Source organism: Gallus gallus, chromosome Z, assembly GCF_016699485.2.
Source record: "Gallus gallus isolate bGalGal1 chromosome Z, bGalGal1.mat.broiler.GRCg7b, whole genome shotgun sequence".
Taxonomy (NCBI): domain Eukaryota; kingdom Metazoa; phylum Chordata; class Aves; order Galliformes; family Phasianidae; genus Gallus; species Gallus gallus.
Window position 1 is genome coordinate 66769989 of NC_052572.1, and position 25866 is coordinate 66795854.

Below are 25866 nucleotides of genomic sequence, written 5' to 3' on the forward strand. Positions count from 1 at the left end.
CACAGCGGGCCTCCACGCCCCGCTGCCGCCTGTGGGAGTCACAGGGCTCGGGCTGCGCCAGGAACCGCCTTGTGAGTGGGACCCTTCTGGCTGGGGCTGCGTATTTCCTCAGCACCCAGAACTGGGAACAGCGCGGCGATGCGCCACCAGCTGAGGGAACGGCAGCACGGCCGAAGGTCTCCCCTCTTTCTTCTGAAGGCCCTGAAGCGAGCCGCCCGCTCTCTGCATCGCGCCGCGGCCAGCCGTACCCGAGAGCCGAAGACCATACCCACTGTGATGCCCCCTCTGCGCATGCGCAGCGAGGACGCGTTGAGGCTCCCCCAGCGCGCCTGCGCAGCGGCGGCGGGACCAGAGGGGCGGGAAGGCAGCGGGGACCACGCCCCTCTCCACGCCCCCCGGCGGCCGCTCTCCGCCGGCCCCGCGCCCCCCCGGCGCCGCGCCCCCCGATTGCGCAATAGACGGGTGAGTCCCCGCCGGCGGAGCGGGCGCTGCGGCGGAGCGGCGGCGAGGTGCCGCGGCACTTGATCCCGGGGGCTGCCGGCCCTCGGGGGCTTCACCTGGGGCGGGGCGGGGCGGGGCGGGGCGCGGCCTCACCTCGCCTCCCTCCTCCCACTCAGGGGGAGGGGAGAGGGGCCCGGAGGACGGCCCCCGCCCGGGAGAGGCGAAAGGTGGGTGCCGGGCGGGGGGGCGGCGCTCGGAGGGGCCGGGCCCGGTGTGGAGATATTGCCGCCCGCCGCCCCGCCAGGTGGTCGGCAGGAGGGAGTCGGCTGACGGTGCACAGCTCTGATCGCCTTCTGCTCCTCGGGTTCGTCTCTTTTTCCTTTCTGCCTCTCCCTAGCCGGCTCGGCGGTGGTGTCGCGTTGCGATGCCGGTGCCCGACTTCCCTCCGGCACCGAGGCGCTGCTTTATTTCCCTTCCCTTTTCCTGGAGCGGCGGCCGGGCGCGGTGGGTGCGTGCCGCGATCGGGCAGCGCCGTGCGCGGGGCCGGGCAGTGCGGCGCTCCGCTCCGCTCTGCTGCGGGCGTGCCGGGCGCCCCGGCTTTGCCGCGGGTCCTGCTGGAGTTTCGGGACTGGGTAATAAAGTGGAGCGGTAATGCGTGCTGTCAGCTTTGCTCGTTGCTTAGGTACGAACGCGGTTGCGAATGTGGTTTTTTTTTTTTTTCGGGTTTTATTTTTTTATTTATTTTTATTTTTATTTTTCCTTTACCTGATGCTTTTCTCGGCGTGCTGAGAAATTTGGCTGTCCCGGGAAACTGTGCTTTACGTAAGTTCTGGGAGGTAAAACCGGGCTGTTCTTTTCTTTTTCCTTATGCGTGAAAGCGATCGCTCAGGGCAGTAGGTCTGCCTTTGTGTGAGATGCACGTCTAACCAACGCGAAGTTCTCACTGTGACCTGGAGCAGCCGGGCTGCTCCTGGGACCCTTGTGTTCTGAAGCAGGGATTCAGGGAGCTTCCTTCTTTCCTCTCCATCTCAAGACTGGCGGCAGAGCAGCCCAGCCGTCTCGGATGTCTCCCAACATGGTTGGGATGGAAGCTGTGATAGGGAGGCAGGTTGAGGGGAACGCTCTTGAGTTAAGTGCTGATTAATCGAGAAGAAAATGGTGTAAGGAAGATCCTTTTTGGAAAATATTTGAAAAAACGCAGTGTATGTTTGGTGCAATTGGCATTTTTTTTTTCACCTTTGCTTCAAAGCTAGTTTTTTTTGGGGAAACTTCAAAAGGAGAGACTAAGAGATTTGGCACTGCACTGAGAGTGAGAATAAGGCAAAGACTGAGGGAGCGTTACAGGTGGATCAGTGGAGCGTTTTGAAAGAAATTTTCCTATAGAGAGCTTTTCAGGTGTTTCAGGAGTGCTGCAGGTTTTGATGAAAACCTCGGGTTCACGCTGTGGTTTGTTAGATGCAGCCTTGGTACTGCAGGAAGGCCTGGTCTGCGGGGTGCTCGAGGGGACTGGCTTTTTGTTGGAAGGTGCTGAGGGCTTTCTGAGAGTTGAATTTGATTGCAGGATGTCTGAACTGTCAGGCAGTTAAAACACAAGCTGATGAGACACCGGAGTTAAAACTGCCCAGCAATGAATAATTTATAGTAAAAACTTCTTATAATCTTGTCTTGTATTTTAGTTGTTAAATACTTTCTCGAATAAGAAGAGTGATAGAATAAAATTGTACCCCACTGGAACCAGTGGATATTACTTACGTTACTTACAGTTGTGTCCTGCTGGATGTGAGGACTACTCTGAATACAAAACTTAATTCTAGTGGGGATAAGAATACATGAAGTTAAACAAAGAGGAAACGTTTTTGTTTGGATCAGGAAGCTTCTCTCCAGCAGCAAGCTGAATGTGAGTCAGCACCGTGCCCTGCAGCCTGAAGGGCTAACTGTGCCCTGGGGTGCATTGGGCTCAGCACTGCCAGTGGACAAGGGGAGGGAGGGGTTGTCCCCTCTGCTCTGTGGTGAGTCGCCTCACCTCCAGCACGGCTTGCTGGCTGGGTGCTGGTGTGAGGAGGACATCAGACTATCAGAGTGTCTGAAGACAAAGATGGAGAAGGGTCTGGAGGACAAGAGGTGTGAGGAGAGGCTGTGGACCCTGGGTTTGCTCAGCCCAGAGCAGAAGAGCTGAGGGGTGGCCTCATGGCAGCTGCAGCTCTCACAAGGAGCGGAGGGCAGCGCTGAGTCCTGCTCTGTGACAGAGATAGGGCCTGAGGGAACGGCATGGAGCTGTGTCAGGGGAGGTTTGGGGGGGTCAGGGAAAGGCTGTGCCCCCCAGGGCAGTGGGCACGGCACAGCTCCCCAGGGCAGAGGGCACGGCCATGAGCTGCTGGAGCTCAGGGAGCATTTGGGCACTGCTCTCATACACAGGGTTTGGATTTTAGGTGGTCCTGTGGGGATTCAAAGATTAGACTCGATGGTCCTTCTGGGTCCCTTCCAGCACAGGTTGTTCTGTGATTATATGAGAAATCTCCCTTTTTGCGGCAAAGCAATTTGCTCTCTGTTTAATATTATTGCATTTGGAGGTAAATGTGATCCAAGTTAAAGTGATTAAGTTGAAAACCATTAGCAACAATATAAGCTGTAATTTTCAATTGACTGTTGATGGCTGGCTTTGTGTGTACATGTATATTCTTTAAGTGAAGATACTGACTTTCTTGTGTTTTAGTAAGAGGAAAAAGTCAGGAGTAACAGTACATACAGAGACCGAATATCTATTTGCTAGTTAAATTCATCTACTCCGTTATCAGATCAAACCTCTACGTTTAACAAGGCTTCTAAATTCTGGAAGGTGATATTAGACACAGACTTGATGGTCTCTAAAGTCTTTTCCAACCTGAGCAATTCTCTGATTCTATGTTCAAGCTTCTAAAGAGACACACATATGTAATTATCCCTAGATTTCACAAATATTTACAGGGTTTACATTATGTATCTTTCTTATGGTAGGAAAATGTAGGATTTGTAATTCTAATATAACTCCTCTGTTGATATCTGTTTCTAATGCAGTTCGGATTGTATGTTTAGGAAAGATGTTTGTATTAAGCATATATTCGGTGAAAACATCCCTCCACATGAGAATGCTTGAACAAACGTGCTTACTAACAACATCTAATATAATTGGAAGTATGACTGTCTGACATCAGAAACATGAAAACGGCAGATTTTAAATCACTCACAATTCCTTTACCGGTTGTCAAAATATTACTTACGTTATTTCATCTACAGTCAAGAAAGCCGATCTGTTTTGGCGCCCTGAGGGGGGAGATCATCAGTTGAGTATTGCAGGCTCCTACCAGGGGCTGTTTATGAATTCTCCTGCTGCAGAAATGCCATGTTTGCTGATTTGCCTCTGGAAGTACTAAACGGCAAGGACAAGTGTACGTAGACTGACTTGCTTATTAAACCCGGTGCTGTATCAGAATGTGAGAGTGGGAGTTAGCTCTATAATGAAAGTAAGCCTGTAGCTCTCCTAGGGAACACTGTTTCATGGAATGTCACTTTTGCTTTCAGTTTTTCTGATGCTGGCCATTGTTCACGAGTATCTTAAATTTCATTTTGTACTGCATAAGCTTTGTCTTTGAGACTTTTTTTCCATTTCAGTATATGAAAGCAGAGTTAATCTTATCAAATCTGTGGACGCAAGTTTTACACTGCGGTGGAAAGCAGCATTTTTGACACTGCTGCAAGTGGATAGATGAAAAGGAAAAAGTGTTGTGACTGTTCCTGTTGATAGCGTTCTTCCATGCTGTTGCTGCTTCCCATTTAACTAAAGCTGTTTTAACAGGACAGTTGTTAGAAGTGCAGCACCATCCTCATCAGCTCATTTCTGTACCTGTGTAATGGTGCAGCACTTGTGCGTATGGGCTACGTGGTAAATCACTGTGGTACCGTGCTGTCACGCTGCTGATAGCTTCAGGGAAAGCTGTGAAAGTAGGTGGGTGGGGAATGGCATGGTTGGCTCCTCTCGCTGTAGCCTTAGATCAGCATAAAGTGACCAGGAAACCGCACCCTAAATTTCCAGTGTTAGCCAGTGGAATGAACGCTCATATGATTCAACAATCTGACCATTATCTCTGCAATTAACTTCCCTAATCACACCATACTACAAATAATATAACATGGTGTTGTTATTCATTAAAAGACATGGTGTGTTATAGTGACATTTGAAGTCTAGGAGAAGGCATACTTCCTCAAAAGTGCATACCAGAAGCACAGGAATCAATATAATGCTTTCTTACATACATTCTAGTCATGTGGTTGACCCCACCAGATGCTCACACAGTAATCCCTACTGGGATCTTATCACTGTAAACAAACACGACCAGCCCTTGGGAGCTAGATTGCTTTTACCATGGAAACAGGGGTGATCCACGGACAGTTTAACTGGCAGAAATCAAATCTTAGGATTTCTTCTGGTTTAGGATCAGACCATGCGGAGAAATCAGGGACTTGGTAATCGTTTTCTTGACTTTAGGGGGCATGGTTGCTACATGTATAGTAGCATATGAAAAGTACATGAAGCAACTTCCATCTGTAACCAAGACCAGGCTGCTGCTGGTTTGTTCTCCTGTATCTTGCAGTGATTTGATTGAGAGCATTGCTCCAACTTTGATTCTTGCTTTCTGTGTAACTCTTAGACTCTAATACTTTTGAAAAGAACACTTATGGAAATGTCAGAGAGACAATGTTTTTCTAGGGCTCCTTTTCAGTAAGCATGTGAATTAAGCTTCGTTCATTATCAGACAGCAGACTGACATACGCCTTCAAACTCTTAACCAGAGCATGTTGTGTACGCTAGGAACACTTAGAATACAGCTTGCCAGTCAGCATCAAATGCATGTTGCCACAGTGACCCGAAGATCACTGCAAATTAAATGAATACAGCATTCGAGATGCATGCCAGGTGACTTAGTTCAATCTGTAAGTTGCACATAATCCCTCTTGATTTTCATAGGTCTTATTTTCCTACCGAGCTTTTCTTGGCTTGATGAGGATTTTGCTTCTAGTTTCATTTCTCAGGGGTTTTTTGTTGTTGTTCTTTTTTTTTAATTTTACTACCTGCTATAGTGCATTCTTTTTCTTTTTTAAATGTCACTTTAATTCCCTCTATTTTCCAGTCTCTCTAATTTCTTTTTCTTGCTTTATGTATGTAGACAAGATAGTCATTCAGATCTTCTGTTACCAGAAGAATTACTCTAGCTTTACATCTGTTCATTCCCCCTTGTTTCAGTAACCTGTCCTGAAACACCATCAGATTGGAATCTGTAGGGTTTCTTTATTTATTTTGTTTTCAAGTTATTCATTGCACAGTATAATACATTGGATATGGTAGAAACTGTAGTGTGAAGCTTCCTCCATGGAAGCTTCTTGAACTCAAAAGTACATTATTTGATAACTTTTCATTTGGCTTCTGTCAAATGCTGATAATCTTTCTATATGATAGAAATTGGTAGAGGTATGCAGAAGCTTGCTCTCCATATAGAATTGGGCAATTTCAGAAGATAAATGTGAATGCAGATATCCTTATTCTCTTGTTTTTTTTTTTTTTTTTTTTTTTGTCTTTTTAAATGTTTTTTTTTTTTTTTCCCCTTGCCTTTTCTGCTCTGAAGGACCAAATATTCATAGGGGAAGGGTGCCAAAGAGTAACTGAAGATATACACTGAAAAAATACGGATGCTGCCCAGACTTATAGGTCCATAACACTGTTTAGCTTGTGCCCTAAGGGAGAGTCAGTGAAAATATTCATTGCTTCCAGATAAACAAAATAAACTGGTGTCTATAATTCTATTTATTTATTAGTTATATGTTTTTTGGTTTTATTTTTATTTTTTTTTCCTAGACGAAGAGCAGCTACCTGTTGCTTTAGAAATGGAGTTGTCTTATCCATCATTAGTCTGGAAGTGTTAGGTAGATCAGTCCCTCTGGGCTGATCCTTTCTATCTGAATGATACCACTTTATCCAATAACATATGTTATTCAATTTATTGAAATAGAATTTTTATATGTACATTGGCTCTCTGTACCGAAAATAGAAAAATATATATGGAAACTGAGTACTTTAAAAAGTGTAAAAGTAACTTGAAAGTAGTTCTTTGTTGCTAAGTCTTGTCTGCAGGATCACATGAAATACTTTTTCTGTTGGTCAAAGGATGAGACAGTAGCAATGTAAATAGTGCTGTAGAATCATGAAGGAACGGTTGGGGCTCCTTGGGAGTCCTGATTTTGTGAGTTTTATTTTATTTTGCAGCCATGGGATTTATCTTTTATTATTATTATTTTATTAATGCATACTTGTGACGAGTGTTGTTTGGACTTTTGTGAACAGTGTTCTCTTGTAGGAGCTCTTTGTCACGGTACTAGTCACCATATTAGTATGTACCTTAAAAGATATGGAGGGAGACTGATAATAAGTAGATTCTCAGTAGGATCCAGAGTTCTCAAAATATGCCATCTGAAGCCTAGATTAAAACTGTTCTCATGTAATGAGTGTTAATAACTTGATGTTTAACTGAAGCAATCTGATTTAAAACTGTAGGCTGCTCAAAGATGATAACTCATTTAGTTACCAGTGTAAAAACCTAGAATGCTAACATGATCTGTGGATATAAGTATTAATAGAATTCAGAAATAGGTTTTCTTGTCAGAATCTGTCCCCCCTACCAGAAGGAAGTCACACTTTAGAGTAAAATGACTTCTATGTTACAGTTACATCACTTCAGTATACCTTGATCAGGAAAAATGATAATTTTGCAGACAAACTCCTGTATTCAATTCAGAGTTTCAAGAAATGAAGGCTGTTATAAGATGCATTACTGTGGGGTAGAACTAGAGGGAAAGTTGCATCCTGAGTGAATGATGATATTTGAGGGACTGAATGACAGAAGGAGAGGCACTTCTTAACTGTGTACTGAAAAGATGCAGCATTCATTTCTACAAGAGATGTAGGCTTTATGGATATAGAGAAATATGTAAACTACAGTAGAGTTTCATTAATGTGTATGCTCTCATGAGTCTGTAGACAATCTGAGAGATTATTTTGTCCTTGTTTGTCTAATTAATATGCTATTACCAAAGCTTTTTTTCTGAAAGATGATTCTAACAGTGGCTATTCTATTACTGCTTGTTTCACCAGGTGAGACAGACTTGGGCTGAGGATCAGAGGCTACTGCATGTGAACATATCATGCAGGAAGAAATGACAAGTGAGGATGAAACAAAGCAGACCACAGAAGAAGGAGAAGAGGAGTGGGTATCATAGATGTGAATGTGCTTTTCTTGCATACAACACTACTCTCCTAGAAAATCTTGAGCTGAATTTTATATTACTGCTAATTTATTAAAGTATTATTCTCTATTGCTAATCTTGATGCAAATCTTTTATGTAACTTATTCATGTGATGCTTAATTTACGTGATGCATGTAATTGTGCAGATTTCTGTTACTTTACATCTGCTTGATTTCAAGTGTGCGATTCTCAGTTTTTAAATCCTACAATTATATGATTGTTTGCAAATATGGATCTTCATTAAAATATATACATATATGGCATTTGTTGTGAAGAAAAGCTTAAGATATGAATTCAAAAATTAAAAACTCGAAAAGAAAAACCATCCAAAATATGTGCATTTGGCGTGTTGTGATCAAGTTGAGAATAGGATTACTTCTATGTTCTTGAACAATTTTGTCACTCTGAAGTAGTTACCAAAAATAGTTTAATGCTTTTAAATGAATGATCACTCAAAGGGCACATCTTTTTAGTAGCTTCATATCATTTCATAGATTTCTGGGGGGGGGGGATTTTTTGGTATGCATGGGAAGGGAGATTGGTGGTGTTTTTGTGGGGTTTTTTTTTTGTTTGTTTGTTTTGGTTTTGGTTTTTTTTTCCCCAAATATGCTAGTCATGTGCAAGTTTGGTACATTATTTAGTTTCACAGAACAATAGAGATAATAACAGAAATGAGTGTACTTCATTCTATAAGGTGTAGCTGTTGATAAATACCTGTAATCCTGTTCATGCTTTTTGTTGTTGTTTTCACAAGGAACTGTTTTCAAAAATCGATGGTAAAAAGGGTGTGGTTTATATAGAATTTTTGCAGAAGTTTGACCAGTTGCTATTGTGATCCAGACTGTCATGTGTTTTTTTTGTCCATGCTGTACATTGTTAAACCATTTCCTTTGCAAGAGAAAAGTCCACAGCTCATCACAATTTTACTTTTGTAACTGCGTTTTCTTTCTTTCTTTGGCCTATTTACCATTATCTTTGCAGTAATTTGCCCTCTAACATCTTTCATTTTCTCTCATTTTTTTTATACAGCCTTGTAACAGATGTTTCAGATGATGGTTTTAAGGTATGAATCATTTTTCATCTTTTCCTGTGCACTTGTTCCTTCTTTTAGTATAAAACAGTAAAACACTTGGGGTTGGCGGGGACCTAAAATGTAATCAAGGTTCAAACCCCCATGCTGTCAGAATATAATGCTGCTTATTTTTACTGATACTTCATTGGTAGTTACAAGTCTCTTGTATTAGTTCTGCTTCCCTTAACCATATTTTTCTGAACATTATTCCTTCACAATGATATATTTTAAAAAAGATAGTCCAGTAATGACACGTCTGTACTTCAGAAGCGTGTGTAAGGGTTTCTTTTTTTTCTGACCAAATGGAAAACGGATAGCTTGCTGGTTGTTTAAGTAGGATACTGTTGGTTTTACATCATGTAAATATCTTCAGACTTGTGGATAGTGAAGTGTAATGTACAGCAAAACTATACGTACCACATCATACAGATACATTCGTGATGTGGAAAAGTATTAAGCTTAAGGAAATGAGGTTCTCACTGTACAGGATTTCATTCTCTGTGGTGTTTATTTACAGATGCACTTACACATTCAATTGCTTTTAAAGAATTAGGATGAACATTTCAGTAAGGATTGTGTTGAGTATCATATTTGTTGTTTAAAGAAGGAATATAACTGAAAAGAATCTACTGAAATAACTTTCTCTTTGAACAGAAAGCCTCTTCTAACCTGCTGGGAAAACTGTAATTTTCGTCTTTACATATTTAAGTGTTAAGTAGGAGGCGTTCATCTTTCTTGCTAGTAAAATGTGTATTTAAGCTATCAGAAAACAGCATTACTGAAAATTGTAAGCCAATGGTAGCACTACAAATAAAAGCTGTCTTTTTTTTTCTTTTTTTATGCACAGCAGAGCCTCTGTGTCACAGTGCCTGCTTGGTGTCTGCAGCGTTCAAACTTATACATGGATTCTTGTCCTTCATCATGAGTTTAAAGTTATGAGTTCTAGCTAAGCAGGTATTATGGAAAAAAGCATTCAATTGGTAGAAAAAAGCAGAACTGAAATCAAAATAGCAATATGTGCTCACTAACTCTACATATACTGCAGCTATACATATGACTGTCTGGCAGCTAATAAAGAACAACCTGGTAGATGCTTTCCACCTCATAAATATCTCATCCACCTCAGCCTGAATGAGTGAGGCACAACTGTGCCTTCAGGGATTACTGGCTTTGGAGGACATCCTACCTGGAGTCAAGCTCAAGTGTCTGTAGCTTTCACACTCATTGCCTTGCAACTTTTGATATTCGCTGCTCCTTTTGACAATGAAGTGGAGAGAACCACTTTTCTATAACTCTGTAATGATCCTCGCGTTAATTATTATTCTTTTACAGACAGGATAAAAAGACAAATACTTGATATTCGTCCAAGTTGTTGTGCACTAATTAATGCATTTATTCTGCCCTGATCAAAACCGTGGCATTATAGAACTTTGAAGTCCATGTTTTATGAAGCTGAAATTCTTACTGCTTTTCTCTAGACCTATGTGTTACCATCTGCATTTTTAGGGCATTTACAGATATTTTGAAAGTTGTGTTAGTATTCTGGAGGGGGAAGAAGTGTGATTACTATGCAAAATAATTTGGCATTTGTTAACTTTATTAAAATAAGGAGATAATTATGCCTGTATTATGTAAACAGACAAGGCATTGTCTATTAGCATTGTCTCAGTGTTGTGATCAGCAGCGCAGAGTCTAGCTGGCGTTCTGCAGCTAGTGCTGTTCCCCAGGGACTGGTACTGTGCCCAGTCTTGTTCAGCATCTTCATCAGTGACCTGGGTCAAGGGATGGAGTGCACCTTCAGTGAATTTGCTGATGATATGAAGCTGAGTGGAGAGGCTGAAAGACTGGCAGGCTGTGATGCCTTTCAGCAAGATGTGGACAGACTGAATGGAGAGGAACCATAAGGTGTTCAGCAAGGACAGGTACAGAGTGCTACACTTGGAAGGGAATAACTGCATGTATCAGTACAAGTTAGGGGCTGACCTGACTGGAAAGGAGCTCTTCAGAGTTGGATGTCCTGTTGAACAGCAGGTTGAGCATGAGGAATCAGCATGTCCTCATGGCCAAGAAGGCCAACCGTGTCTTGGACTAAATGATCTCCAGAGGTCCCTTCCAACCTCTGTGATTCTTTGATTTTCTGGCTTTGCGTGTATCCTTTTATCCTCTATACTGAAATATGTTTCACAAAGCTGAAAACAAAAAGGAGTGTTTCAGAGATGTCTGTCCCAGAAATGTGAAGATTTGTTATCTGAATCTTAGTCCATTTTTTCAGCTGTTTTTTGTAGATTTACTGCCGTAAGCTTTTGGAAGGCAGTTTAGAGAGCAGTGAATGATTTAGGTCAAGACTCCTTGTCTACAGATGAGTTGTTTTCAATATGATTGGTAATTTTTGCTTCTTCCTTTACTTAGGTATGATTTACTTAGATACTGTTTTTTTTATTGTGTGTCTATGATGGCTACACTATATTTGCACGTTTGCTGTGTTTAATATGTTTACATCTCTAACATTTTAGTCTTATTTTTTTAGATGTGTCTGTCTATCTACGTAGTTCTGGGGAGAGTACTTGGACAAAACATTGCTGTGTGCTTGTTTTCTTCTGACAGTCTGTCCCAGGTACTCTTAACAAGTGTAAAAGACAGTATTCTGGGCCTTGTGAACTTTTGGACTGTCACATTCTCAGTTTACATAGGAATGGCAATGCTGTTAAACTAGACAAATACTTTAAGTAATTCTTAGTTAAATAACAACTTTCAGATCAGTTGAATGTATGTCAATCAAATTGAATTTTCTTCAGCAAATCTTTTTCCAACAACAATTTTATTTATCTTTTTTTCACTTGTTTACTTCTTTTGGTGGAGACTGTCTACTTCTGGGATTACTTGCTAGCTTTGGCTGAAGTGACATACTAATTCATTAAAGTGCATGAAACATGGAGAGCCTGTAAGCACATCTGAATTTGAGCGTGGCACAAGTAAGTTATGCTGAAGTCAGAAAATTCAGAGTGTAAATGTGGAAAACTGAGCTGGCAGGTAAACCTGTGTATATATAAGCAAAACTGTGAATTCAGAATCCAGTGAAGATAAACTGTTTCAAAACACAGGCTTGATACAAAACAAATGAAGCTGCATTCATTAGATTTTGTTTATGAGTTATAAGACTTTACCAAACTGGACTTGATATTCATGCTGCTAACTGCGAAGCCTGTGTCCCTGTCATTGGTATTTTCCTCCTGGAAAAGTCATAGTGGAAAAGTACACACATGTTTCTGTAATGCTGATTCAAGGCATCATGAGAGACTGAACCTAGCATTAGCATTTCTGGTGACGTCCCCTTAACACCACTGTGTCTTGTCTGCATTTAACTTCTAAGTTGGATGGTGCTAGTATTCCTGCGAATAAAAGTGTAGCTTTAGCAGGAGGAGTCTCTCATTAAATAATAAGTGGAAAGAGACATGTAAATATTACAAATATTACATTTGTCAAACTCGTTTTTGGAAGAAAGATATTAGAATAATATTGATTGACTGCAAATATCTCTTGCTAAGTGAAAAATGTTAGCTGAATTTTAGTAAGTACTTGCTATCTTTAATATGGAATATGCTATATACATTCTGACCTCTTTATTAGTAAGTTCTATGCAATGTAGACAAAATTGCCTCCCCTTTGCATAGCTGCTTAGATTGGCCTTTGCAGGATGTTGCTAATCATGACATGCTTCCTGCAAGGCCCTTTAACACTTTTATTGATGCTGATAAAATGAGGTTTCATTCAGATCTCTTCTCCGTTTCCCTGACCTCCAGATGCAGCTCATCTGAACATGGAGCAGATTGAGTATTACTTAAAGGAGGAGGAAACAACCTTGTCTTTATTTTAAAAATTGCTTTCCATCTTGGCCTGTTGAATTCGATTCCCAAGATGAGGCAGAATAGAGGGAAAGCAAAAGATTCAATAAGCTGCTTATTCACCTTTGTGCTAGTAAGCTGTTAACTCAGCTGGGATGCATTGTGCCATCAGGTATGCAGACACAGCTCTGTGATTCTGCTGTAGAGATGATAACAAGTTACTTTTTTTATTCAATTAGCTTGTCCATTTGACAAACAGTGGGAAGATAGTATGGAGTATGTGGGGAAAAACAGCCTTAGCTGGTATTCCTGTTGAAGATTTTGCATCAGAGAATTCAGCTCTGGTGTCAGTATGGATAAATTTCTGTTATCTGAGTTAATTATTAGGTTTCTGTTCAAATATTGGTCTTGGTTATGTCCTGATTTAATCCACTCTTCTGAGTGTTCTAAGAAAATGGGATCATAACACTGTGAGAGATGGATTTTCTTGGTACACATATGTAGTGTTTACAACACATTTTAAATACCAGATCCTAGTATTAAGGGAATCAAGCTGCTAGTATATCTTTTTTCCATTCTGACCAAAAACTGAAAACAACAATTCACTTTCTTAGAAAAATATTATAACAAGTGGACAAATTAATGCTGAAGATGACATAGGCAAGCCGTCTCTAGAAAAGAGAAAAAGCGCACAGTATTATGTTTAGAAGGGCTAATATTTGTGCTTAGCTGAAACAATGATTGAATTGCTGTCAGCTTCAGTATTTTTCATTACTTGGTCCTTGCACAGTGCTAGACTAAGATTTGAGAGGGTTCAAGAAGACTAAATGACTCTTTAGTTCTTCCTGAGCTTACTGCCTAATGAAAACTCATGGTGTATAACAAATATTCAGTTGCATTTTTAATTTTGGAAGAAGGGAAGAAAAGGATTTTTAGAATTTGTTCTAAGATGGCAGATGGAGAAAGAATGCTTAAAGTCATATTTAGGACGGGAGGACGAGGTCCTTTGAGTTCACTTTGTTTTCACTCTTTCCATTACTGTACTTTCTAAGTACTGTAGAAAAAATGTTCAGTTAAATACAAACTTTGTCATTCAAGAAGCTTTTGTATTTCAAAAACTTTCGTGTTACAAAAAGCAAATACCTTGATTTCTGGTTTCTGCTACAGTAGTCAGGGGCAAACTTGATTATTGAATAGCTATGGTGAAACTGACTGTATGCAAAAAGTTGAAAATGGCTAGAGTATGACTTCAGGGTTTTAATTGACACAGTTGCTTTTTCTTTATTTCATCCCCTTTATATAAAATCAGAGTACGCGTTATTTTGAGTTTGATATTTCTTTATTTTTGTCGAAGTCTAAGAAAGTGTTATGACTTAAATAATGTTTTATCTCAAGTACAAGGAGTTAGTTTTGTTCTACAGTAAAATTGTATGACCCATACAAAATAGTTTTCCTCTCAGTACTTAGTTGACTCTTTCATTGAGTTAGACCAGGATGAGCTGTTTCTCTACTTCATCCAGAGTCTGTTAATTTAAGTGATTAAAAACTATACAGGATTCCTTTAATTCCTTTAAAATACAACTGGTGCTTTCCATGCAAAGTTTATTGGCTTGTTTTTTACTTCTGGAGCTCCAGTCATTGTTGTAGATGCACTGGAAGTTAACAGTTCAACCAGTTAGGATTCTTACTGATCATAATAGTGCTGCTATTAATAATTATGTTGTCAAGTTTGAGTACGGTTTAGAACCCAGATATAGTACTTTCAGTTTCTCTGTATATTTGTTTGCTTTTGGGTGACAACATTGCAGAATACATATCTTTAGACAATAAACTCAATTTTGATTCAGTAGAAGTGTTACTTGTATGCTCATAGGAATAAATGAATAAACATTATTTTCAGAATTGACTTCTGGAAACCCAGCAACCTTGTAAAATATGATATCGGCAGTCTCACCAAATATTGTAAGTAGTTTGTCGCACTGAAAAAGAGTGAAAAATGGAAGAAAAAAATGTTAAACATTTAGCCTTAAGCAGACATAGCTATATTTGGTGTGCTTTGGGAAGGGAGGAATGGTTTGTGCCCCTGAGTGGAATCACTATAAATTTTTACAATTTGAAATTATTTTTCTTTCTCATAGAACACAAAACACAAGTTGGAGTTAATGGTAAAAGCAGGCAACAGTTGAAGCTGTATCCCAGGTTGCTTGCTTCATCCGATGCTCATCCCACTGTCACTAGCACCCATATGGTTTTCAGATGTGGGTGCCCCATCCCTGGAGGTGCTCAAGGCAAGGTTGGATGTGGCCTTGGGCAGCGTGATCTGCTGGGTTACAACCAGTGACTGGCAGAGGGCTGAATCTGAATGGGCTTTTAGGTCCCTTCCAACCCAACCATTCTGTGGTTCTGTGGTAATTTTAACTGTATTCAGGTCTGATGAAGGGAGTAATTGATTTCACAATCTTGCAATTTATTATTTTTTTTAAGCCAAAAATAGGAAGGAGAATACTTATATTCACTACAAAAATATTTATCTGATTTTAAAAAGGCCATTTATAATTCTCTTAATTTTGATACTTACGCAATAGTAGAATATTTACTGAGGTTTTTTGTTGTTGCTGGTGGTGTTGCACTACTGGCAATCTGAACAGCACTTTTTTGAGGTTAATTTGACAGCTGTAACCCTGAAGTGTTTTACAGTGCATGAATAATTTGGCAGTGCTCTGTAGTCCAATCTGTTAGTCACGCTAGCTTCATTTTCCTGGTTAGCAGAGGAAAATTAAAGGCACTTGGAAGGGTGGAGGCAGCAAAAGCACTTAAAACAGCAGTCACATCTACTTTGGAGCGTGCTAGTATCTCTTAAGTTATAACATCTTAACTTCAATGTTTTAATAATTAAAAGCAAGCAAAAAGAAAGTGTGATGCCAGTACTCTTGAGAAATACTTAAATTAATGACATTTGCTAGTGAATATTTTTAGTAACGTTAATTAAAAAGAAAGACGTGATCCACAGCAGATAGTTATTTATATAAGGTGAGAGTAATAGAAACTTAGGTGCTAATGGTAGTGCCATCTCTGTTCAGTTCGGTGTCTGCAGTTGCTGAATTTGGACAAGATTTAAGGGCCTGAATGCTACCCGGAGCACTGCTGCAATTATCTCAGTCAATGACGTATTACCTGCTGTCAGCCAGCTGGTGTCTGTATCGGTGAGGCTGGCTCCTCCCACATCCTAAAGGATGTATGTGGCATAGCCAGGAATGTTGTCAGCACATTCAGCTGAATTTGCTGTGCTTTATGTGCTTAGTGAAAGCACCACTTTATCTATTTGTTTCTCAGGTCTTTCGTCTGCTTTGAAAGGCAGAAGGTAACATGCTAGTCATTGCTATCTGAAATAACCTGTGTATTCTCTAGATACGGAGGATAAAACAGGGTCTTTTTTGTTGGTTAGTGAGCATTTCATTGCATTTTCACTGCTGTGAAGGAGTCGATGCACACAGTGAGCACGCCCAAAGCCTGCTTGAGCCTGGGCAGCATGGTGACACCTCTTTCACCCAGCAGGATCCCGGATGAGTCACGTGGTGCTTTCCCTTCCCCAGAAGCCCTCTGTTACTTGCTAACTGCAGCAGTGATCATAAACTGAAACTCACAACACTTTATTTTTATGCAGTTTGGCTATGCTTGGTGAAAACAACTAAGCGTGGAAGAATTTATCAGTATCTATTTGTTTGGTAATTCTTATGTCTTCTATGTTGTACACTAAAACCATGTAGTGTTTTTAATGTGAGCTGTTCATGCAGCATAGGGGGTAAATGGCCTAGGTGTATCCTGTGCAGTAAATGTATTACATGTCTGTGCTGGTTGGCATGGTGAGAAGCAGGGACTAAAGGCACTGCCTGAGCTTTCCACTACCTCTTTCCCCTCTCTCCTCTCCCTTCCTCCCTAGCAGGGCATGATGAATGCTGTAGCTTGGTAGAACAAATCTGCTTTTCCATATTCTTTCTGCAGATGCGAACACTGAACAGGTACAAACTGCAGACAAACCTTGTAATCCATATCTCGGGTGTGATTATAACCACTGTACCTAGCATTTAGAAAATACTTAAAAATATATATTTTCTTTGCATTTCTTCTAAAATTGCTGCGTCAATCTTAAACAAAAGAAACCACACACACACAAAAAAAGAAAAAGCAAACAAAACAGTCTGTAGTCTCAAATGAGAAATGCCTGTTTAAAAAAAGACAAAGTAGTTTTCAAAACTATTCTATGTACAGTTCTTGAAACTACTGAATTTGGAATTGTAGCTAAGTACTTCATGCAGTATGCCTAGGGCTTCTTAGAAGTCTGCACTGTATCTTCAACTTCACTATAGCATCTGCCCTTAGGAGCTGTTTAAGCTATTATTGTGTTAAAGCAACTTCATATTTCAACAGTGAACATTGTCTCAGCTTCACTAATTATTTGATACTAAATCTCTTCTGAAGAGAAACCTTTGTCTTTTTGTAATGAGATCAACAAAGCTAACACTTTGGTCATTTTTTATTCCCTTTTTAGCCTTTTTTTTTTTTTTTTTTCCAAATTACCATTGCATGACTTTTTAAGAGTGTACTGTATCTTGTTACTGGTGTAGCAGGGAGCTTCAATAATTGATAACAGAGACAGTAGAGCTGACTGTGTTGCTAAAAGAGCCACTGAACATTCAAGCCTATGGAAGAGCAGCTATCTATGCTAAAACAACTTTCCTTGATGGTGTCTGATGATCAGGCTGCTGAGCCAATGTGTTTGGGAGGGAGCTGTGCAGTGGAGGAAGAAAGGTTTGACTGTTGATGATGATTGCCTATAATTTCCTTCTGTTTCAGCATATTGAAATGTCAGCTTTCTCTGTGTTTATTTTTAATGCAAATATATCACCTTAAAATTTCTATTAGTTTAACCTCCATTTTCTTTGAAATGTTTTTATTTTGACATCAGAAACACTGTACTTTACATTAAATCCTCATTTTGAAAGGAGAATTTTCATCTCTGCTGTTGCAAATGTAGGCTGTGGAAGAAAGAATGAAGGAATATGACAAGTGCTTGGAAAGATTTTTGCAGAAGTAGAAAATAATGGGAATTTTCACTCTTGATCATGACCCTTAACTTTTGTTTTTTTTCTTTTTTGCAGTGAGATTCTGCAAAAATTAATGGGGTGCACATTAGAACTTCATTTAATGAATACTTAATAACAGTTTATCACTAGTATAACTTGAAAACATTATTCACTGTGTAGATTTTGGAACACAAATTCTTTTGTTTTTGATCAGAATCATGTAGAAAAAATATCAAAGCTACAGTTTATGCACAAGGAGAGAGGCGCCTTTAGGATGAATTATTATTTTATTGGGCCAATTTTTTTGTCGTTCCATTTGTTTCATGGTAGAATGCTATGATCATATGCTTCCTTTTTTCTTTTTTTACTTGGAAACAGTTCAGAAGGGAGATATACTGTTTGTTTTCCTACAGTATATCTTTTAGATGAAATGTAAGTTAGTCACAGATTATTCCATTTATAATTAACTATACTGGAAAGTCTGTGGCTAGCAAGAAAGATAGGAGGTTGCTTCAGCTTTCTGTTATAAGTGCCTGAGTTACAGAATTTTTGAGACAAACATTGCTATCAGAAATTATAAAATCATGGAGCAGTTTATTTAATTTCAAGGAAGGTATCAATTGCTGTAATCTGAAGTTCTGTAATATGCCTTTAGGCAGGGAAATTGGCCACAGTAGATTAGAAGAAATTGTTTCCTGAAATTATCATTGGTCATTGCATCCTGTAGACACCGCTTGCTGGGCTGGTTATTTGCCACTACAGATTTTACTTATTTTAAGAAATGCTTGCAATTATACTTTCCAACTGTTTTTTAATTCCTTCTCAATAACTAAAGAATAAATTTGATCTTGTTGTTGGATGCTCTCATGCTCTTATCAATGCTCAGTAATTCCAAAATGCAGAAATGTTGTAGTGAAAGAGGAGAGGTGTAAGTCAGCTTGTGATTTAAGAAAAAATAATCTTAAATTATGAGATTATTGCTCTGTTTGGGATGCTGGGATGAGAGTGCAGACAAAAGATACTGCAGTGAACTCAGTCAACTCATGTAGTGCAAAAGGTGAAACAGCAACATTGGTGTAAGGGCCATGTAAGCTGACATCCTTGCTGGAAGAGGTTCCTGCCAAGTGTGTCAAAATCAGTGGCAAGAAGGATATCAAGGCTAACTTTGCAGGCAGGATTTGGTTGCTCTGACTAGGTTCTCAGCTGGAGTTTCTAAACAGCAATTAACTAAAAGTAAGGCAGCTGAAAACTTGTGTACAGAGAGAGAAAGCTGGAGTACTGGCAAGACTGCTGAACCTCAACAGAAAGACTTAATAAGAATTTGTAGCATAATACCTAGAGCAAAGTAACTTTTTGTGTAGTCATTTCTAACACTTGTCTTTTTACTGGAGCAGTGTTTAGGTCTTTGTCCTACATCATACTTTATGTTTCAAAGTATTTCTTTCAGTGCTTTCTGGGAAAGGGAGAGGGACTGAATTTGGGAACTTGAATTCTGTCATCCCTTTGTAGACTTGTTTATGAATATGGAGGAGGACACTGAAGAAAATATCTTCTCCTTTCCTTCCTTCTCCAGACTAACCCCAACGCTTGCGTGTTGTGCTTCAGCTTACAGGAGAACTGTGTCAATCCTTGCATTCTTCTAGAATGTTTCCACACTGGGTTTGATTTTTGTTTCAGACAGTGACTGAGAAAGCTGATCAGCTGCGTGGTTGAGTACAGGACAAAATGTAGAACATCGTCTTTGTGATGTTCTTGTACTTGAGAAGTAGGTTGGTCATCTGTCTGCAAAAGGTTTGTTGATAGGAGTTCTTCTATAGCACACTCTTGTAGGTAGAACAGTGTAATAAGTAAATACACTGTAACTGTGTGTGAGTAGGTATATGATTCAGTATTAGGACAGACAGTTATACATCAGAACAGCGTTTCAGTGGAGTATTCAGATAATAGCATAATAAAAAACATTGTGGATGTGAGAAACCAAGTTTTGTTGTAAGGACTGTGGAATCAGTATGGCTCTCTCAGGCCAATTGTTCTGTAACAGCTTAATTTAACACATCATTGTTTGCTTTGTTTACAAAAACCCAAGTGCAGTCTCAAGTACACTTATTATAAAATCTTTCTTGTGTCAAATTGATGATATGAAGATAATTAAACATTTGTTATGATGACTGTTTCCTATATTGTAAGAGACTCAACACCTTTATTAGATCAAGTAAAATAGTTGACAAGGTGATGACCTCGTGGGTTATGAGAGCTTTCATTGCCATGGCTACCTGTATTCCTAAGTTAATGGCTGTCAGAGAACAGGTAGAACATATGCAGCTGTGTTAGCAGATGCTGGTTCAATGATGGATCTGCTCAGGTACAGGCACATGTCACCACTGAACGTTGTGATTATACTTTCCAATGGAATGATTAGTCCCTCTTTCTGGAGCAGTTCATTCTATGCCTGAGTTATTTTGTATGTCTGTGTGCACACGTGTTGATAACTTGGAATTGTTTCCTTGATCTGGTTTGCAGCACAATTCCACAAGCAATGTAGAATTCCACACTAGAGGAGGTTGTATTCCTGGAATGGCCTACAATGGATGCACATTTATTAAGAAGGTTGCATATAATATGCTTAAACTTGTTCTGAGAGGGCTGAAATATCTTTAAGAGGAAGATTGTTTGATTTACAGACTTTCTGTATTATCTTTTATAATGAGTTATGCCCTTTGTGATTTGTTATGAAGGCCTGTCTGTTCTTCTTGGTGTTTTAAACCCTGAAAGTTGATATTTTCTGTGGGAGCCATCTAAGAATTTTGCCCAAAAGTCAGCATCAAACATTCCAGTTGCAATTTCATGTGCCATACCTGCAAAGCATCTAAGGCTGTAAGTTGTTGATTCTTCCTTTGTATTGGAAGCAGTAAAATTTTAGTTGAAAGCAGACCTTTTTGTTTATTTGTTGTGCACTGTAAATTCTGTGAAATATGTATATCTAATAGTGCATAGTCTTAGATTTTTCTCATTTGTAGGCTAATCCTTAGACAACTTACTCTGATTTGTGAAAATCCTGCCTTTACACACTTCCTTAATTTCTGCGTAAGTTCTAAATAGTTTGTTAAAATATTAGGTTCTGGTGTCTGGCTGAAGATACTGAAGATACTTATTCGAGTCCTGAGTTGAATCAGTTGTGAAAGCCTTTTAAAATGTAAGGTTTTGGGAAATTATTTTGTCCTGAAAAATCCTTCTGCATATTTTTTTATATCAGCTCATTTAAGATTAAATATGAAAAAGTAAGAATGTATATTAAATCCTTCAAATTAACTTGATTTGTTAAAATAATCATAGGTGTGTTTGATGCCAGAGTTTGTAATGAAACCTCAGAGTAGCTGCAAGATGCTCTGTAAAGGCTCCTGATGCTGGAGGTTGTCATGCTGAGACACCAACTTTTGATTCAGCCTTCTTAAAAAAAAAAAAAAAAAATGCAGCTATTTATTCTGTCGAATAAACACTAATTTTAAAACAATAAGCTAAAAAAAACCCATCAACTGAAGTTATAGCAGTATTCTACAGGCAAAATATGCTACTTAAAAGTTCAGTGCCGTGGTGTTTGCATACTCAAGATACATGTAATAACTAAAAATTAATACTGGTTTTGAGTGTTAATTAAATTCCAGCATGTAACCAAACAGAATATGAGATTATTGGAAATCCAGCAATTATTTCATCCACAAACAGTTACAAAGTTAAAGCATGGCCATGCAAATAAATATGAGTTGGGCTGTATGATATACAGTGTACTGTATTTCTCAACTAAATAAGCTGCTCCTTACATTAGCTTATATTTTTATTGGAAACAGATTTAATTGGGGGCAAGTGAAAAATAATTAGAATTCTTTTAAAATGTTTTCTATATTTTTTTATCTCTTCTTTTTTTTTGTAAATTATTTCTCAGTGCTTGCTGTATTAGATGTTGCATTTGTACTGTTAAGACGTGGTTTCTTGATTCAAATGTATTTTCTGCTGCCAGGGAGGGATGAACAGAGTCTTGTTTTAATTCCCACTCTAACACTTGTGATGTCCTGTGAGCAGCTAACTTTGCCTGAGAAATCTTTTCACTACCCTAACCTAGATAGAGCATTTGGTTGCGAATGACCTTCCTAGGCCCTACTTGAAGTACTGTGTCCAATTCTGGGGTCCCCCGCATAGGATGGACATGGAGCTGTTGGAATGGGTCCAGAGGAGGGCTGCAGGGATTGTCAGAGCGCTGGAGCAGCTCCCACACAAGGACTGGGGAAGAGAAGGCTCCAAGGAGATCTTATAGTGGCTTTCCAGTACCTGAATGGGGACCATAGGAAAGCTGGGGAGGGACTTTTTATAAGGGCATGTAGCAACTGGATGAGGGGAAATGGCTTTAAACTGGAAGAGGGTACCTCTAGACTAGATATTAAAAAGAAATTCTTCACTGTGAGGGTGGTGAGACATTGGAACAAGTTCCCCAGCAATGCTGTGGATGCTCCCCCCCCTGTAGGCATTCAAGACCAGGCTGGATGGGGCTGTGAGCAACCTGGTCTAGAGGGAGGTGTCCCTGCCTATAGCAGGAGGGGGGTTGGAACTAGGTGATCTTAAGGGTCTCTTCCAACCTGGTGGCGATGTGCTTTCTGGATCTGGTTACTCCATTTTCTAGATTATCTTCCTTTGTCTCAACTTGTTCATGTAAATACTCTTACAGAACAGTGTACTGTAAATATCAAGGACATTAATTGTCTTAGGAAGTACCTTTCTGGCATTTTGAAGAACTGTGATGTGAAAAAGGGGTTGCTTGACTGGCATAGTGGAGTAAACCTAATGGGTAAAATTAGTGCTCCGTTGCCAGTTAAATTTGGCATGTTGGATTTGGCATTTTTGGACTAATAATCTGTGTTGCTGAAGCTCTTTCCTGTTAGTGGGTAGAGTGACACATTCTCTATATTCTTAAAGAATGTACTTTTCACTACTTCATTTTTTTTATAAGAATGGGTGATCCACCATCAGATCCTTTGGCTGATGACTAAGTTTAAAAAAACTGTTACAGGTATATTGGAAATGTCACAAATCAGTGTTTTCAGGTCAGCACAACTGCTGATCAGTGTGGCTATGTGTTTGTTTATTTTATCTGGACGCCATGTTGAACACAGTCTCAGAGCCTGTTACCAGCTAATTTCGTTTAGTAAACATTTGCTGATCTTTTAAAACATGAACTATAGTAAGATAAATAATGAGAGAATAAGTGTAACATGTCTGAACTCGCTCACTAACATAATGAGATAGAATGAACTGTTGTATGGTTAGCACTGTTCTGAAAAATAAATTCACAGCAATAGCAGATAGTATGCATAGAAAGGAGATGTTCTTGGGAAGGGGTTGTTAAGGTTTTTTTTTAATCAGGCTTTTTTTTTCTGTAACAGCTTTTACTGGTAAACCTGTCTTTTATTTTTCAGCATGGACCTGACAATCTGCTTTCTTCTAGTGTCAGTGGAAAGCCTCTTACTGTGAGCAATTCTACTCCAGCTAAAGGTACATATAGGAAAAATATATTTTTATCACAGTTCTTCAGCAATGTTTGTATTTTCTCTGTATTTTTATTTAGTTAGTTAGTTCTTAATTGTCACAGTTAGCATCCTCACCAGTCCTGAACTGTGTAAGGTGACTCAAACAGTAGAGGCACTGGAGTCTACCCAGTTTTGTTCAGTTGCAGTATTGAGGAGCTCATAAAGTGACTTGTTGGGATAAGCCAAGAAATACCAATTTTGTATAATCGTGATCAGGCTAGTAGCCTTCTGAGGAGATTCTCTAACAACTGCTCCATTTTTCTATAGTTGGACACTTAAAGGAATTTCTTCTAAAGTGTTCAGTACAGTCTGGGCTACAGAGTCGGAAGATGAATACCTTGTACTGGTCTCTGTTTAGTGGAGTATAGGGCATGTTGTATGGATTTGTGATAAACATTTGAGTTGGTTCCCTTAAACGTTCTTTTTCATGCTTTCTACCCTACTTCTAGGATTTCTTGAGCAGCAGCACAGACAGTCCAATGATATATTTTGCAGCTGTTTTTCTGCTGGTTCATGTCCCCAAATGAACTCTCAATGGACAGAGATGAATGGCAGGGCTTTTATTTTATTTTGGAAGAGAAGCAGTAGAAAAAAGTATCTGTATTTCTTCTTTTCTTTATCAGATGGTTCTTTAGTGTGATTCACCATGTATACGTACAGATTGTTCTTCAACACAGTGGGTTTCTTTGAGAGATGGTGGGAAATTCAGGTGAAAGACAGGGTAAGAAGACTGATTATATTAAAGTGATTTGTGGCTCAAAGTCAAACCACTGCTATGGTTTCTTCATATGGAACTAATATTACCACCCAAAAAAGATTTTGCTCCATGTGTTGAGAAAGATGCAGTAACTGTATTCCAGTACCTGAAATTTTAAGTCAAGCAAAAAACTGAATGTGGGAGAAGGCTGGGACTATTTCCTTTAGAAATATTTTCTTTTTATGTGGGCTTGAAGTATTTGTGGCCCATGGTTGCAGAAATTAACTAATATTACTTACAGTTAACTAGCTTGTGACATAGACAATTTCCCATCAGTATTTGACATTGTAGGGGTGCAAGGGACAGAGCAAACAACCTCTTCATAAGCATTTAAGAGCTGTTTGCTACGTTTCCTATGGGAAATAAGATTAAGGGAGAGACAAAGGAACTAATCTGAATATTCTTCTTTTCTATTTCTTATTTGCACATGTTGGATTGTTCATAGTTCTATTAATTGATTTGGTATGACATCCAGAGGCTTCTGCTTGTTGTGAAACAGCGTAAGTCTATAATTCAGTAATTTAATAGCTGAAAGATATTTCAGGCCTGCGTAGATAGTATTTTTTCTAAGAAAATGCCAGCTAGCAAGGAATATAAATTTGTATTTAGTTCATTAGGCTTTTATTAATTATCAGTGTAATCACTGATACTTTATAGTGACTTCCATGGTTTCTAAATGCTATTGATCTGTAAAATAAGATGGATGTTTTTGGCTCCTAGTAAGTCCAGAAAAAGCCTAGTTCTCACTGATGACTCTACTTCTTTTAATAAACTTTGTTGAGATGAAGCTCTTTACCTAATGTGACAGTCTCAACTGTGGAATTTCTTACATGTAATGGATCATTTATCTAGAATCTCTTTGCATTTCTCAATCTGAGGTTATTCACTTGGAAAATACATTTATACAGTCATGAATCATGATTGTAATGAGCTTTTGTTTGTAATACTCGACCCTAATTTAATTTTGTTTGAAGGCTTCTCTTATGAATATTTATTTTCTGTTTTTACCCAATTGAGTGTGTAATTGTGAAGAGGTGATGGCCCTGGGCATGCTTTGAAGAATACAGAACCCATTTTGAGGTTTAGGTGCCAATAAATCCAAGTGGATTATCAAGATCCAAATCAGAAAATAGCTAGAGAAAGAAGTGTGGTTTAAAATATGCTGAGGACTTTGTGTTTGGATGGAAGGAGGGTTAGCTTTTGTTATTAATTTAGTGACTTAACTCAAATTCCACAAAACTTAGTGTACTTACAGCATTACAGAAAATACACTTATGATGTTAAGATGTTAGTCATTAACGTGTACTTGCTAATGGGGAAGATAATAAATGGATGATGTACACTGCCCATATGCAGGCTGAAATTGTTAAGTTAAGCACTGTCCTTTTTGACTGAATGCCTGATCAGTGAACTCCTGTAACAGGCAAGATGCAGAGAGATAATGCTTTGCTTGCTACCTAGTTCCATCTTGTCACCTTCAGTAATGATTCAGAACCCACAAGATGTCACTATTGCAAGAGACACTTATCTTAAATGCAATATCTTTGTTAGGTTTCATTTGCTGCTTTATTTAGTCAAGCAGTACCCAGCTTAGTAAAGTCAAGGATTTCCTGTCCTTTTTGAACCTTATAACTACATTTAACAATCAGATCATTGGGGTTGACTAGTCAACCCTGTCCTGGCTTTGCACTGATACATGTTTAGTATATTTATCTTTGTCTTAAAATCTCCTCCCCAGCAAGCTTGCCACTTTTTCATGTTT

General features: G+C 39.2%; 1 protein-coding gene across 12 annotated transcripts in view; it reads left to right on the top strand.

Annotated features, from left to right (window-relative positions):
- The first annotated feature begins 330 nt into the window (after positions 1-330).
- PTBP3 (polypyrimidine tract binding protein 3) overlaps positions 331-25866 on the top strand; it is a 54825-nt gene continuing 29289 nt past the window's right edge. For 2 of the 12 annotated variants that reach the window (XM_046905809.1, XM_046905811.1), the window contains exons 1-2: positions 9711-9799; positions 23237-23312. Coding sequence is in view for 7 of the 12 variants with exons in the window: in XM_015280703.4 (XP_015136189.1) it covers positions 7672-7733; positions 8803-8836; positions 23237-23312 (172 nt within the window). In the remaining 5 variants the exon portion in view is untranslated. Of the gene's footprint in view, positions 463-615; positions 669-744; positions 1124-1198; positions 1264-3714; positions 3867-7621; positions 7734-8802; positions 8837-9710; positions 9800-23236; positions 23313-25866 lie in introns of those variants that run through there. The other 10 variants (XM_015280702.3, XM_015280703.4, XM_424912.8 and 7 more) reach the window with 10 other exon arrangements.